The sequence below is a fragment of the Scyliorhinus torazame genome, chromosome 15 (genome assembly GCF_047496885.1).
Source record: "Scyliorhinus torazame isolate Kashiwa2021f chromosome 15, sScyTor2.1, whole genome shotgun sequence".
In the NCBI taxonomy this organism is placed as follows: domain Eukaryota; kingdom Metazoa; phylum Chordata; class Chondrichthyes; order Carcharhiniformes; family Scyliorhinidae; genus Scyliorhinus; species Scyliorhinus torazame.
In genome coordinates, this window is record NC_092721.1 from 145,930,417 (window position 1) to 145,947,372 (window position 16,956).

At 46.2% G+C, this 16,956-nt stretch overlaps 1 protein-coding gene across 2 annotated transcripts in view; it reads left to right on the plus strand.

Moving 5' to 3' along the window:
* LOC140391875 (anoctamin-7-like) overlaps window positions 1-16,956 on the plus strand; it is a 147,856-nt gene that overhangs the window by 41,746 nt on the left and 89,154 nt on the right. For both annotated transcript variants that reach the window (XM_072476866.1, XM_072476867.1), the window contains exons 5-7: window positions 528-765; window positions 13,992-14,114; window positions 15,416-15,511. In XM_072476866.1, coding sequence (XP_072332967.1) covers window positions 528-765; window positions 13,992-14,114; window positions 15,416-15,511 — 457 coding nt within the window. The remainder of the gene's footprint in view (window positions 1-527; window positions 766-13,991; window positions 14,115-15,415; window positions 15,512-16,956) is intronic.

Here is a 16,956-nt window from a genome sequence, read left to right on the forward strand (position 1 = left end):
TAGATAGTCTTGTTAGATAAGGGAATCCAAGGTTATTGGGTATATGTGGAATCAGAAACACAAATAGATCTATTGTGATCTTGCTGATTGACCGAGCAAGCTCAATGGGCTAAATTTCCTATTTTGTATGTTCATATGTATAAGAGAAGCTGAGATCAGCAAGTACAACGGAAACGGGAAAGGCCGTTTGCTCAGCTTGCCATTTTCTGGTCTGTTTTAACTTTGTTTCCCTGTGGAGTGATTCCTTCTGGGGCTTGCTGAGATGAGCTACAGATGTGAAAAGTCATATTGGACTTCAACTTGCCATATCAACATTACACATTATTGCAGTATTGGATTTGGGAACAATGCCAGGATCATGTTCTTCCATTTATTTCATGAAAATAATTGATTTTCTTTTTTAAATAATCTGTGTACATGTTTTTTTGAAATAAAACTGGATGCATATAATCCAAGTGAACCTTTGGGTTTAAAGACTTTATTAACAGCAACCGCTTCTCATGTTATTAATATAATCACTTTTCTAGATCTGACATGTGTGGCTTCTGAAGATGAAACCCAACTAACTGACCCTCCAGATGCATGGACAGAGCTTAATAACTTGTGGGCAAACACTTACCTAAAATTCCAGCCTCTCTGGAAAATACGAAATTATTTTGGTGAAAAAATCGCACTTTATTTTGCTGTGATGGAAACGCTATTAATTAGTCTCATTATTCCTGTGCTCCTTGGTGTGGGCGTCTTCACTTATGGCCTTTATTGCAGGTTTGTAATTTTCTCATTTGCTTTTCAGCAGTGATTTGTATATATTTTTTGTGAATAGGTGGTATATTGGGTGTTAAATGAGTTTATTTTTTCCAAGGGAAATAATTGCGTCTCATTAAGACTAGAATTCTCCCATTTGGGAAGTGTGCTGGCAGGTGGCTCTGGTGGTGCCTATCCTGCTGAACGCTGATCAGAATAGCAGGATTCTGTGGCAGATTGTGCGTTTGGAAGCAAATTAATTATGCACAAACTAGTTCCGCTCTGGCTCACTTGGCGGGCCGCAGCTGATTTTTTCATCTGCTCGCCGTCCGCTGACGGGTTTGAAGATCCCAGCAACATATTTAAACATCCAGCACCTTCCCATCACTCTTTCCAGCCCATCTGTCTTCATCAGACTGTGCAGGCTGTCAGCAACCCAGAGGGAGAAGGCTAGCCGCCTCTAGAGGGAATCTGTTCCTCGATTCACCCACCCCACTTGGACTTCTACCCACTGCATCTGGAGTCTCCATCCACTTCCTGTAATAGATGCGGTATACCTTTTGACCTCTGTTGTGAGGTTTTCAAGCAGCCTTGTCGGGTGCAACTTCCCTTGCATTTCATCATCTTCACCAACCTCCTTATCCCTCTGCATGCCGTTGTGACCAACATCACCCCCCCCCCCCCCCCCCCCCCCCCACTCTCTTGAAAATGAAATGAAAATCGCTTATTGTCACAAGTAGGTTTCAATGAAGTTACTGTGAAAAGCCCCTAGTCGCCACATTCCGGCGCCTGTTCGGGGAGGCTGTTACGGGAATTGAACAGTGCTGCTGGCCTGCCTTGGTCTGCTTTCAAAGCCAGTGATTTAGCCCTGTGCTAAACAGCCCCCCCCCCCCCCCCCCCCCCCCCCCCCACACACACACACACTGCACTGCAGTCCTTCCTCATGGCTCCCCTTGTCATTGTCTGCCCACCGTATCCTATGGCCACGCTTCACACTCCCAGTCAGATTTTTGCGATGGCAGCATGGGGTCGTCCACAGCACAGTGCTGTTCAGATAAACACTGTGACACCAGGGGCAAGGAAACCCCTGTGCTAATCAGGCACAGTACTGATCCGACTCAGTGACAGAGGAGGGTCAATGGGTCCAGCGGAACAGGATGGAGATGGGAACTGGTCTTCCTCAGTAGAGTGGTGTGCAGCATGTGAGGCACAGCACTATAGCAGAAAGATATTGCACTCCCCCCAAAGTCTCTGGTGAACTGAGGACAGCCTTGTGCACACCACTCATTAGCAATTGGGTTGGACACTAATGTAAATTCCTACTGGCGCAATGCATGATTGGAAGGCCTGATGGGTTGCTGGCAGGCAGCTGTTATAATGAGCATTCATGAGATGCAGCTGAATATAAAAATGGTGTCCATGCCATTTGCCAGCGGGAAATGCAACCTGCTATTGGGAGAATTGCAAAGGAATTTTACGCTTGCAGGTTTCCGACGTTTTGGTTCCTACTGAGGGCTGGTTGGCAAAATTTCATCCAGTATTTCCTAGTTCTGAGATGACTTGTTTGGTACCCTAATGGACTATTCTAAAGGTGGAATGACCTGGATTTGTAATTTTCAAGAATGATAAGAGCTTGATTATGCCCTCTGGAGGAGGAAAGGAAGAACAACTATTGGAGACAATGAGTTGACCTCTGTGATAACTTGTAAAATTCTCCCAACTCTTAAACTCTAAACAACATTTTTTTTCTCCTCCCTTGTCTCTATAATGCATGCCCACCTGTACAGGCAAGCATTGCAGGAGGATTATACATAGATACATAGAAGATAGGAGCAGGCGGAGGCCTTTTGGTCCTTCGAGCCTGCTCCACCATTCATCATGATCATGGCTGGTCATCCAAATCCTGCTTTCTCCCCATAGCCTTTAATCCCCTTCTCCCCAAGTGCTATATCTAGCCGCCTCTTGAATATATTCAAAGTTTTAGCATCAACTACTTCCTGTGGTAATCAATTCCACAGCCTCACCACTCTCTTTGTGTGAAGAAATGGCTCCTTGTGTGTCCGAAATGGTTTACCCTGAATCCTCAGACTGTGATTGTTGTGCAACTCCGCACCTAAAGCCTCGCAAGAATAAAATGACCATGGGGCAGTTGTCAATTGGACCATGTTATGTATGAGAGTCAATCTGGGGCCTCTGAGAAAGCTACAGTAAATATCAAAGTCTCTCCACCCCTAACCCAATATAGCACTCAAATTACCTGCTGGAAAGTTCAGTACAGAGACATACAGGTCTAATGACTGATAAGTCCATACTACATGGAGATGGGAGCAATTATCTGTACACATGGCGACTAGGGGCTTTTCACAGTAACTTGAAAGCCTACTTGTGACAAGTGATTATTATTATTATTTACATATTTCAGGCCTCTAGAACTGAGGTGATGAGAAATTCCTTCACTGAGTTGTCATTCTTTGGAATTCCCCACCCAGTGAGCTGTGAATGTTCAGTAATTGATTATATATTTAAGACCGGTTGATATGTGGATACTGAGGAAATTGAGGGATATGTGAATAGTGCAGGGGGGGGGAGGGTAGCTGAGGTAAAAGGTCAGGCATGATAGTCAAAATGGCTAAATCGTGTTTTTCTTGCTGTATTAACTGAGTAGTTGCTTCTCTTGCCAATATCACTATTGTAAAAGCTACATACAAGTTAGTTTGTACAGAGTTTCCTGAAGTAACTTATTTGTTCGCGGTGTGTGGGCATCGCTGGCTAGGCTAATATTTATTGCCCACGAAGGTGGTTTTAAGCCATTGCATTGAACCACTGCAGTCCACGTGGTGTAGGTACATCTGCAATGCTGTTGGGAAAGGGTTGGTTTAGCACAGGGCTAAATAGCTGGCTTTTAAAGCAGAGCAAGGCAGACCAGCAGCGCGGGTTCAATTCCTGTACCAGCCTCCCTGAACAGGTGCCGGAATGTGGCGACTATGGGCTTTTCACAGTAACTTCATTTAAAGCCTACTTGTGACAATAAGCGATTTTCATTTCATTTCATTTTGACCCAGTTACCAATTTGACCCAGTTACCAAGAAGGAAGATATAGAACATAGAACATTACAGCGCAGTACAGGCCCTTCGGCCCTCGATGTTGCGCCGACCTGTGAAACCACTCTAACGCCCATCTACACGATTCCCTTATCGTCCATATGTCTATCCAATGACAATTTGAATGCCCTTCGTGTTGGTGAGTCCACTACTGTTGCAGGCAGGGCATTCCACGCCTGAGTCAAGAACCTACCTCTGACATCTGTCTTGTATCTATATAGTTCCAAGTCTTGAATGGGGTGGTGTTTCCATGCATCATCTGTTCTTGTCCCCTTCTGGGTGGTGTCGGGGGTTTGGAAGGTGCTGTCGAAGGCACCTTTAGTGAGTTGCTGCAGTGCATCTTGCAGATGGTACACACTGCTGCCACTGTGTTGGCAGTGGGAGTGAATGCTTAAGGTGGTATATGGGGTGCCTGGAGCATGGATCTTGGCAAGTTTCTTGTGTTGTTGCTGTTGCACTCATCCAATCGCGAGACCAACAGGAATGCGCAATAAACAACTGGCCGAGTCAGCGCCCACATGAAAATGTACAAAGCTTTCTTTTACATATTTGCTTTCAAATATGTAAACCTTTTTTGACATTTTTTGCCATGATTAATGAAAGCGATATTATTTTTTTTTAAAGTCCTTCAACATTTATTGTGAATTTTGAGCTTCACATCCCTAGGGTCCAGATCATTTGATCCCGATATTTGATTGGCAATATTTAAGCATTTATTCTGAGCCCAGCAGTAAGAGGATTGCACTGGCACCACCCACCCAGCCGCTGGGGATTTGACACCACATGGAATACAACTCCAGAATAACTGGACCAAATCCATGTACAATTAAATAATATGCTGCTGTTCAAGCTCTTGAGCCATCATGCTGAACTGTTGACCAGGAAATCATGATTTGACTCTCGTTATGATCCCATTGAGGTCCACGTTTAATGGAGTCCCCATGAAGCCAGCGGATAGAAAACCTATGGACAAAATTTTGCTTTGATTTTAACTTGTACTATAACATACCAGTCAAAATCAACATAACTTCAATATCCTTCATCTGTTAATGTTCAAAAGGGAACATTTTCACTTTAAATCAGTTGATGCATCAAAGGCACCCTTCATGTAGTCACACGCACTTATAGAATCATAGAATCATAGAAGTTTACAGCATGGAAACAGGCCCTTTGGCCCAACCAGTCCATGCCGCCCAGTTTTTACCATTAAGCTAGTCCCAGTTGCCCGCACTTGGCCCATAACCCTCTATACCCATCTTACCCATGTAACTATCTAAATGCTTTTTGAAAGACACAATTGTACCCGCCTCTACTACTACCTCTGGCAGCACATTCCAGACACTCACTACCCTCTGAGTGAAGAAATTGCCCCTCTGGGCCCTTCTGAATCTCTCCCCTCTCACCTTAAACCTATGCCCTCTAGTTTTAGACTCCCCTACCTTTGGGAAAAGATGTTGACTATCTACCTTATCTATGCCCCTCATTATTTTATAGACCTCTATAAGATCACCCCTAAGCCTCCTACGCTGCAGGGAAAAAAGTCCCAGTCTACCCAGCCTCTCCTTATAACTCAAACCATCAAGTCCCGCTAACATCCTAGTAAATCTTTTCTGCACTCTTTCTAGTTTAATAATATCCTTTCTATAATAGGGTGACCAGAACTGCACACAGTATTCCAAGTGTGGCCGTACCAATGTCTTGTACAACTTCAACAAGACGTCCCAACTCCTGTATTCAATGTTCTGACCAATGAAACCAAGCATGCCGAATGCCTTCTTCACCACCCTGTCCACCTGCGACTCCACCTTCAAGGAGCTATGAACCTGTACTCCTAGATCTTTGTTCTATAACTCTCCCCAACGCCATACCATTAACTGAGTAGGTCCTGGCCTGATTCGATCTGCCAAAATGCATCACCTCACATTTATCTAAATTAAACTCCATCTGCCATTCGTCGGCCCACTGGCCTAATTGATCAAGATCCCGTTGCAATCCTAGATAACCTTCTTCACTATCCACTGTGCCACCAATCTTGGTGTCATCTGCAAACTTACTAACCATGCCTCCTAAATTCTCATCCAAATAATTTATATAAATCACAAATAACAGTGGACCCAGCACCGATCCCTGAGGCACACCACTGGTCACAGGCCTCCAGTTTGAAAAACAACCCTCTACAACCACCCTCTGCCTTCTGTCGTCCAGCCAATTTTGAATCCAATTGGCAACCTCCCCCTGGATCCCGTGAGCTTTAACCTTCTGCAACAACCTACCATGCGGTACCTTGTCAAAGGCTTTGCTAAAGTCCATGTAGACAACGTCTACTGCACTGCCCTCATCTACCTTCTTGGTCACTCCCTCAAAAAACTCAATCAAATTTGTGAGACATGATTTTCCACGCACAAAGCCATGCTGACTGCCCCGAATCAGTCCTTGCCTCTCTAAATGCTTGTAGATCCTGTCTCTCAAAATACCTTCTAGCAACTTACCTACTACAGACGTTAGGCTCACCGGTCTGTAGTTCCCAGGCTTTTCCCTGCTGCCCTTCTTAAACAAGGGCACAACATTCGCCACTCTACAATCTTCAGGCACCTCACCTGTGGCTGCCGATGATTCAAATATCTCGGTTAGGGGACCCGCAATTTCCTCCCTAGCCTCCCACAACATCCTGGGATACATTTCATCAGGTCCCGGGGATTTATCTACCTTGATGCGCTTTAAGACTTCCAGCACCTCCTCCTCTGTAATATGCACACTTCTCAAGACATCACTATTTATTTCCCTTAGTTTCCTAACATCCATGCCTTTCTCCACCGTGAATACCGATGAGAAATATTCATTCAGGATCTCACCCAACTCTTGTGGCTCTGCACATAGATGTCCTTGTTGATCCTTAAGAGGCCCGACTCTGTCCCGAGTTACTCTTTTCCCCTTTATGTATCTGTAGAATCTCTTTGGATTCTCCCTTGCATTATTTGCCAAAGCAATTTCATGTCCCCTTTTTGCCCTCCTGATTTCCCTCTTAACTCTATTACGACAATCTCTATACTCTTCAAGGGATCTACTTGATCCCAGTTGCTTATGTACGTCATATGCCTCCTTCTTCTTTTTGACCAGAGTCTCAATATCTCGAGTCATCCAGGGTTCCCTACTTCTACCAGCCTTGCCCTTCACTCTAAAGGGAATGTGCTTACCCTGCACCCTGGTTAACACATTTTTAAAAGCCTCCCATTTACCAGCCGTCCCTTTGCCTGCCAATAGTCTCCCCCAATCTACCTCTGTAAGTTCCTGTCTGATACCATCAAAATTGGCCTTGCCCCAATTAAGAATTTTAACTCTTGGGCCAGACCTATCACTCTCCATAGCTATCTTAAAACTAATGGAATTATGGTCACTTGTCCCAAAGTGATCCCTCACTAGCACTTCTGTCACTTGCCCTTCCTTATTTCCCAAGACGAGGTCAAGTTTTGCCCCCTCTCTAGTCGGTCCATCCACATACTGAATGAGAAATTCCTCCTGAATACACTCAACAAATTTCCCTCCATCCAAGCCCCTAATGCTATGGCTGTCCCAGTCAATGTTGGGAAAGTTAAAGTCCCCTACTACTACCACCCTATTATTCTTGCAGCTATCTGTAATCTCCTTACATATTTGCTCCTCAATTTCCCGCTGACTATTTGGGGGCCTGTAGTACAGTCCTACCAAGGTGATCTCTCCCTTCTTATTTTTCAGTTCCACCCATATAGACTCAGTGGGCGAACCCTCGGATATATCCCCTCTAAGTACTGCCGTGATGTTCTCCCTAATCAAAAACGCCACTCCCCCTCCTCTCTTACCTCCTGTTCTATCCTTTCTATAGCATCTGTACCCCGGAACATTGAGCTGCCAGTCCTGCCCCTCCCTTAGCCATGTTTCAGTCATAGCTATAATATCCCAGTCCCATGTGCCCGTCCATGCCCTGAGTTCATCCGCTTTGCCCGTCGGGCCCCTTGCATTGAAATAAATGCAGTTTAATGTAGACCTTCATTGCTCTCTGCCCTGCTTTCTCTGGTCATGCTTTACACACTCTCCCTTCCTGCCTTTTGTTTCTGTCCCCACTGACTTCCTACATCGGTTCCCATCCCCCTGGCACATTAGTTTAAACCCTCCCCAACTGCACTAGCAAACACCCCCCCCAAGAACATTGGTTCCGGTCCCACCACATTTGTGCATTACTTCTGCACAAATGTGCAATCTGTCTTTGCATCTCCTGTGTTATGCCCTCAATCATTTTAGCATGAGTCACGTTCATCAGCAGACACATTGCATCCAAAGTCCCTGATACTGATGAGGTACTTGCAAACCCCCTCTCACTTGGGTCATGCCAATCCTTGTGCCAGACTTTTGCTCCTTTATATGACCGGTGGGCTCCGGCAACACCAGCAACAGCAATTCCACAACCCTTTTACCTTCCTGTTTTTCAGCTCGCTGTTATTTCTAATTGGACAACGCACACAATAACGCAGTCTCTGCCATATTCTGAGACCTGCTTCAACATCTGGAACTATTTGAAGACTGCTAGACAGAAACCTGTTCCATTTGAGAAGGGGTAGAGTGGGTTAGGATGGAGGAGGAATCTTGTAAGGGGTCTAGTTCGAGGGCTATGGTGACGGCAGCGTTGCCAATGGCTCCAAGTAGGTATTCAAGGAGCCTGGTGGTGCAGTCCACAATGAAGATATGGGGCGAGATTCTCCGACCCCCGCCGGGTCGGAGAATCGCCGGGGGCCGGCGTGAATCCCGCCCCCGCTGGTTCCTGAATTCTCCACCACCGGATTTTCGGCAGGGGCGGGAATCGCGCCGTGCCGGGCACCCCCCCCCCCCCCCCCCCCCCCCCGCGCGATTCTCCGGCATGGGCCGTAGTCCCGCCGCTAAAATGCCTGTCCCGCCGGCGTAGATTAAACCACCTACCTTAAAGGCGGCACGGGCGGGCTCCGGGGTCCTGGGGAGGGGGGGGGGGGGGGGGGCCGCAGGGCGATCTGGCCCCGGGGGTGCCCCCACGGTGGCCTGGCCCACGATCGGGGCCCACCGATCTGCAGGCGGGCCTGTGCCGTGGGGGCACTTTTTCCCTTCCGCCTTCGCCACGGTCTCCACCATGGCGGAGGCGGAAGAGACTCCCTCCACTGTGCATGCGCGGGAATGACGTCAGCGGCCGCTGACGCTCCCGTGCATGCGTCGCCCGGAGATGTCATTTCCGCGCCAGCTGGCGGGGCACCAAAGGCCTTTTCCGCCAGCTGGCAGGGTGGAAATTCGTCCGGCGCCAGCCTAGCCCCTTAAGGTTGGGGCTCGGCCCCCCAAGATGCGGAGCATTTAACACCTTTGGGGCGGCGCGATACCTGACTGATTTGCGCCGTTTTGGGCGCCAGTCGGCAGACATCACGCCGTTTACGGAGAATTTCGCCCCTGGTATCAGTTGAGGAGGCATTTTTGGGTGGAAGGGATGTCGGTGCTAATGCCGCTGTGTGAGAATCATGGGTTTGAGCCGTGGGGGGTGGATAGTGTATATAGGAGGTGGTGCTGGTCAAGGTGAGGGTTCACCAATCTGGAGGAGCTAAGGGAGAGGGTAGAGCTGCCGAGGGGGAGTGAGTTCAGGTATCTGCAGGTTAGGGACTTGGTGCGAAAGGTCTGGAGGGGGTTCCCCAGGTTACAGGGATACAGCCTGCTGGAGCAATTCTGATTCCGAATGTAGAAGGGGAGGGAAGAATTGGGGATATATACGTGGCTGGGGGAGCAGAGAGGCGAGCGGGTGAAGATCAAGGAGAAATGGGAAAGGGAGTTGGGAGGGGATATCAATTGGGGAGTATGGAGTGAGGCACTGCGAAGGGTAAACGGGACCTCCTCTTGTGCAAGAATGAGCCTGATACAGTTTAAGGTGGAGCACAGGGTGCATATGACTCTGGCGAGAATGAGTGGGTTCTTTCGTGGGGTAGCAGATGAGTGTGAGAGGTGTGGGCGGGGGCCAGCAAATCACGCGCACATGTTTTGGGGTTGTGAAGAATTGGTAAGATTCTGGGCGGGAGTGTTCGTGGTCTTAGCCAGGATAGTGCAGGAGGTGGTGGACCCAGATCCTTTGGTGGCGATATTTGGGGTTTCAGAGACGCCGGTGCTCATGGAGAGGAGGAAGGCTGATGTCTTGGCCTTCGCCTCTCTGACTGCACGGCGGCGAATTTTGCTGGAGTGGCGGTCAGCATCGCCACCGGGGGTAGCAGCATGGTTGGGTGACCTGCACGACTACCTGCAATTGGAGAAGATAAAGTATGAGTTAAGGGGCTCTTCAGGGGGGTTTGAGAAAAGGTGGGGGATGTTTGTGACCGTGTTTGAGGGGCTGTTGTGGTGGAGGGGGGTGAAAAAGGGAAAAAATCTGTACAGACTGTACAGTTGATTGTTGGGAAGTATAGTTTCCCAGGGTGTTAATTCACTAACCTGTTTTGATACATGTTTGTAATAAAATACATTTGAAAAGATACCTGTTCCATTTGGAGAGAACCTTTGCTTGTTTCCTCTACCCAGGTTTTCCAGTGTTTTTAACTGTCAAATAGGAAACAGTGGCTGACTCAACCCCACTGCAATTGGCATTCACTTCATCCTTTGTTTTGTTTCTTAGCTTCCATCCCCAGGTCACATGGACATTCTTGGAATCTAATAGTGTAGTCATGGCCACATAACATATGTTTCCTTGAAGTGGTCAATGTGCATCCCTCCCTTATTGAATGTATGCTTGGTTCGATTTTAAACATTGCCCAGCGGAGACGCATTGGCGTAAACATATAAATTTGTTTATAAACTACTACTGATATTCAGTCGAAAAGTTTTAGATAATGAAAATGGGGATACAAAGTTTAAAATGCAGGTAAAAGAAAGATACTTTGAGATTTAAAATCCGTCTCTTGTGATACTGATGGATTCTGCAGTCAGTGTCGTCATGATATTCAGATAAACCTATCATGGTGCAAACACACATAGACACTGATGGACAGATCAACGGACCAATCAACACACACAACACCACAGCCAATCACAGGCAAGAGCATACACACTACAAAACAGGGAACATGACACTTCCCGCTCATTCCAGCAGGAGACAGCTCAGGGCACAGAGCTCACAGGGTGCCACTCAGACATACACCATGTGCTGAGTGCCTCTCTAAGATAGTGTTAGGGCTGTGTCCACAGGTTAACGGGTAAATTACGAACCACAGTCATAAGTTTGCAGATGTTGTTATCAAGAGTAATAAAACAGAGTTGTACCATCTACAACAGTGTTGGTTCGTCTGTATAGCAGAACACCCAACACGACAAGTGTCTGTCTTTTTCAGCTCAGCAGGATTTTAGGGAGAGAGAAAATGTCCTTTTCCTCTCGTCACGTCACTTGTAGATTTCTTGGACATGGCAGAAACAGCAGTTGATTTCTTCAAACTTTCCTCTTTGTCCTCCCTTGGTCAAAAACCCCCTCTGAAGTTGTTTTCAGCATTCCTCCTGGTGTTCGGAGCACCAGAGGTTGAATTTTCCCTCTTTTTCTCAGAGACGGGATGGTTGCTGTATCATGTGATCTGGACAAACTGCCAGGTCAACTTCCAAGCAGTGGTAGCCGAAGTCCCCTAATCAGCTGCAGTATTTAAAGCGGGTCAAGGCCGGAATTTTCTGGCTGTTGCCTCCGTGAAATTTTCCGGTTCTGCCGACGGTGAACTTTCACCGTAGGCTACCTGGCAGTGGCAGGTGCATACACTGGGAAACTCCGTTGACAGCAGGGGGGGGGGATCTTCTGATGCCACCACCAACCAATGGCAGGCTGCCTGCCTCTATCACCGCGAACCACGCTGCAGGGGGTGGAGAAAATCCAACCCCAAGGCTTTCACATGTCCAGGGAAAAGTACTTTCAAGCATGTCCACTTCATAATCCACTTGAAACTTTCTGGAAGCTCAGTCACACTGCAGGGGGAAGGGGAAAGGCCAGGTGACTTTCGGCAGCCATCTTTATGGCTTCTTATGTCCATTTAAAAAAAAAAAAAAAAAAAAAAAAAATAATGCTAACCTTTGCAAAATCTAAAATATCACAACTACATGCCCGCTTGTGACATTGTCAAAGGACAGCACGGTAGCAGAGTGGTTAGCATTGTTGCTTCACAGCTCCAGGGTCCTGGGTTTGATTCCCAGCTTGTTTTACTGTCTGTGGAGTCTACACATTTTTCCCGCCCCCCCCCCCCCCCCCCCGTCTCTCCGTGGGTTTCCTCCGGGTGCTCCGGTTTCCTCCCACAAGTCCCGAAAGACGAGCTGTTAGGTAATTTGGACATTCTGAATTCTCCCTCTGTGTAGGGTGCCGGAATGTGGCAACTAGGGGCTTTTGTTTTTAATGCTTTTGTTTTCTTGCAGTTGTATTGAATATTTGACTAGTACATTCTCATTTTCACATCTATTCTCTATGTGAAGGCATTATACTAAGTCGCAAACACTTTTCCTTGCCTATTTTAATGCTAGTAAATTTTCTCCATCAAATAAATTTGAAGTGATGATTAACAACCGAACCATGGGTCCCCAATCAGGAACAACCATAGGTTCGCCCCAGGAAGAATGGATGGAGGATTTCAGAGCTGGTTCCAGTTGGGAATTAGGAGGGTGGGAGATTTATTTATAGATGGGACTTTTGCGAGCTTGGGAGCATTGGAGGAAAAGTATAAGTTGCCCCGGGGAAATTTCTTGAGATATATGCAGGTGAGGGCATTTACTAGACAACAGGTGAGGGAATTTCCATTGCTCCCGACACAGGGGATACAGGACAGGGTGCTTTCAGGGGTGTGGGTCGGAGAGGGCAAGGTGTCAGAGATTTACCGAGAGATGAGGGAAGAGGGGGAGGAGTCGGTGGGCGAACTAAAAGGAAAGTGGGAAGAAGAACTAGGGGAGGAGATAGAGGAGGGTATGTGGGCTGATGCCCTAAGCAGGGTAAATTCCTCTTCCTCATGCGCCAGGCTTAGCCTGATTCAATTTAAGGTGCTACATAGAGCACACATAACGGGAGCAAGATTGAACAGGTTCTTTGGAGTGGAGGACAAATGTGGGAGGTGTGGCGGGAGCCCGGCAAACCACGCACATATGTTTTGGGCATGCCCGGCACTGGAAGGGTATTGGAAGGGAGTGACGGGAGTGATTTCGCGGGTGGTGAGGGCCCGGGTCAAACCAGGCTGGGGGTTAGCTCTATTTGGAGTTGCGGAAGAGTCGGGAGTGCAGGAGGCGAAAGAGGCCGACGTTGTGGCCTTTGCGTCCCTAGTAGCCCGGCGCAGGATCCTACTCATGTGGAAGGAGGCGAAACCCCCCGGACTGGAGGCCTGGGTAAATGATATGGCGGGGTTCATTAAACTGGAGCAGATAAAGTTTGCCCTGAGAGGATCGGCTCAAGGGTTCACCAGGCGGTGGCAGCCATTTCTCGACTACCTAGGGGAACGTTAGAGGGAAGACAGATGACCAGCAGCAGCAACCCAGGGGGAGGGGGGGGGGGGGAGGGGGGGTTTAGTTTAGGTCAAAGATAAAGGGGTTTTGTTACTTGTGTATTGTTTAAAATTTCTGTATTGTTATTGTTGCGTTTGCTTTGTAAGAGGGGAAAAATTGTTGTTTGGGAAAAAATTTTCAATAAAACATTTATTTAAAAAAAAAAAAAACAACCGAACCATGGGAAGCGAATGGTCACAAAATAGCATTGAGGTGTTTGTAAACCTTTTTAGAATCCTCTAACATTTTTAATGTCATAATTATGTCCAAATTGCTTTTGCTGAACTTGATTGGTAGCCCTCTCAATCTCTGATTCAGAAAGACTTGTGGGTTCAAGTCTCACTTTGGCGACTTGAACACACAATCCAGACTAACACAAATCCAGTCATGAAGTGCTATCTTTCAGATGAAGCATTAAACCGAAGCACCAATTGCCCTTTCGAGTAGGTGTCATACCATTTCAAGGAATTCTCCCTGATATCCTGGTCGACATTGATCCCTGAACCAGCCTTTCTTAGCGTGATAGTGACCAGATAATTGATTTGTTTGTGGGACCTTGGCTGTGTGGATATTTTCACGTTTTGTGCCTTGCCGTAGAGACTGCGTTTTATCTGTTTTCTCTTTTTCAGTATATCTTGTTACAATGCCAGCAATAATCTAGATGATTTTTTGCGTGGATATAATTACGATGAGCTTTGTCAGTCTTCAACCAAGATCGGAGAAGTGGTAAACCAAGCTGTGAATAGAATTCGGTATAATTATTTTGAGAATGACTTTAAATGTACTGTGTTCTTACCTGAAATGGATTCTGTTCTGTTACTGCTATCTAATTAGTTTGAATAAATATTGGCATATTATCCACTGTATGAATACTTGCATAAGCTTGTTAAAAGCTCAAATTATGGCAGCCTTTTACTAATATTTTTGCTTTATTACATGGAATGTGTTGCAGAAAATTATAATCCTGTTTTGTTCTGAGCAAGTATTCAGAATAACTCTAGTGCTAATCTTTATTGAACAGGTAAGTACAGTTGAAAGGCTTTTGGTCAATTTCAGCATCCTTCTGAATAGTTTTCTCTGCCACAATATCAAATTGTCTCGAGTGAGGAGAGTTTTTTGCATCCTTTTACAAAAAACATTTTTAGATGTTTAATAGCGCACTTGTGAAGATGCTTCCCAACATCAAAGCTAAATAGTAATTGCTTTTACCAGATTATAATCCCCCTCTTTAGTTTGAAATAGTAATCCGTATCCACTTTTTTTTCTAGTTCAATGTATACAGGAATACAGCTGCTCTGCCATTCAAATGTGATCATCCCTGCCCTGGTGACCTATCTCCATAACCCCTATGTCCAGTTGATTAATCGCAGATTGATCAACCTTTGGATTATTGTTAATCTTAACACCTCCATATAGCACCTCAATATACAAACCCTTCTCAACACCCTTTCATATGCAATTTTTTTCTCTCTCTCTCTATCTCTCTCTCTATCTCTCTCTCTATCTCTCTCTCTATCTCTCTCTCTATCTCTCTCTCTATCTCTCTCTCTATCTCTCTCTCTCTATCTCTCTCTCTCTCCCTCCCCCTCTCTCTCTCTCTCTCTTTCCCCCCCCCCCACACACACACACACTCTTTCTTCTGACCTTTTTTGGACTTTGATGTCTGCTTGGCATTTTTGTTAGTTATCCTGCTTGCAATCTTCTCAAATGAAGATTTTCCTAATGTATGGCAATCAAAAACAGGAATGTCGCAGTCATGCCTACAGTGTCTCATTTGAGTGAGACATTCCAAAAACTTTCCCCTTTTGTGTAGAATGAGGTGGAGTGTGTTGTTAAGACAGCAGGATATTTGACGAGGCAAATGATTTGAGAAGCCTGTAAGCTACAGTGGAGAACAAAACATTTCTGGACTTTGCAACCAATGGAGCGAAACAACCTTTTCAAGAGCCGTACTACGTGTTCCTATTTAGAGTAGGCAGTATTGCTGCCAATAATTTATACACTCTTTTATGTTGTGGTAAATTTAACCTAGTTTTGTCTTGCTTTATTTCAGAGGTGCATGTAATAACATTGCTGGAAGGAAAATTATAATTGCGAAAGCAGTCAATATAACATGTGCTAGTAAGACATGGAAAGATGCAAATTTTCAGTAAGTGCTTGGTTCCTGATCCAAATTCTTTGAACATATCTCGAACCATATCTATTGATTTATCTGACAAAGGTTTGAAAATGTTTAATCTATGCCATTTGACTTCTAGTTATCGTGTTCATACTGCCCTTTTGAGGCGTTTTTCTTCATGTCATGTATGTCCACATTTGAAATGGAGTTTACCTAACTTGTCATGCAGATTGTGAACTTGGGTGACTGAAGAGTTTGAAAACATTGATCTCCGATGTTGTATTTGTGGAATGATGTAGCATGGAAGGAAGTCATTTGATCCATTGTGCCTGCGCTATGCCCAGAGCTGTCCAATTAGTCCCCTACCCTGTAAATCTATTTCATGGGTCAGAGTGTTGTGTTATTGGCCTCCTGACAGAAACATGCCATGTGAGTTTGGTAACAAATGCTGGGATTCTTGCTGAACAGCAGACTATATACAGGGTTACAGGAGAGCTCTACATATACAATGGAAGATTAACACTACTCCAGCTGTTGTGTGACATGTTGTCTTGCATCACTTCCTGCAGTGATATATTTTAACTGTACACAATTGATGTGCTAATCAGAACACTGCACTACATGCGTTAAAGTAATATCCGAATATTACCCACAACCCATTTTCCTTACATAAAAATATTACAGAAACAGAATATTGATATCCTGTGAATGCAATTTACACTGATGTTAAATCTTTGGGGGCGATTCTCCAAGCCGGCGCTGAGCCGGAGAATCACCGCAACCACGCCCTGACGCCGGCGCGCGACTCTCCTCGGTGCGGAGAATCGGCGCGTTTGGCGCAACGCTGGCCGCGGGAATCGGCGGGGCCGCTAATTCTCCGGCCTGGATGGGCCGAGCGGCCGCGCCAATACAACAGAATCCTGCTGGTGCCGTTCACCCCTGTGGGGGCCAGAATAGGTCGTGTCCGGTCCCTGTTCGCGCCATCGTGAAACGCGATGGCGTTCACGACGGCGCGAACACTTGGCCTCCATATCGGAGAATCGCCCCCTTTGTCTTTGAAATGCTCTGTCTCTCGGAGATCTGGAGTTAAGCATAGAATTTACAGTGCAGAAGGAGGCCACCCGGCCCATCGAGTCTGCACTGGCCCCTACAAAGAGCAGACCACTGAAGCCGATGTATCTACCCTATCCCCGTAATAGACTAACCCCCACTTAACATAATTTGGACACTGAGGTCAATTTAGCATGGCCAATCCACTCAACCCGCACACCTTTGTCAATACTGCTCTTGTTTGGTGTAGTTGTGCTGGTTTTCTTCCTCAATCCACTCAAACCAAACATAAACATCTTCTCAATTCTTTCCTCCTCAAATGACGCCCCCACCCCCCATTTTGGGATTGCTTATTGCAGTTACCACTGCAGGGAACCAGGTTCTTTTTGTTGAGTGGATAACTCCTGCTCTATATCCAAATGAGG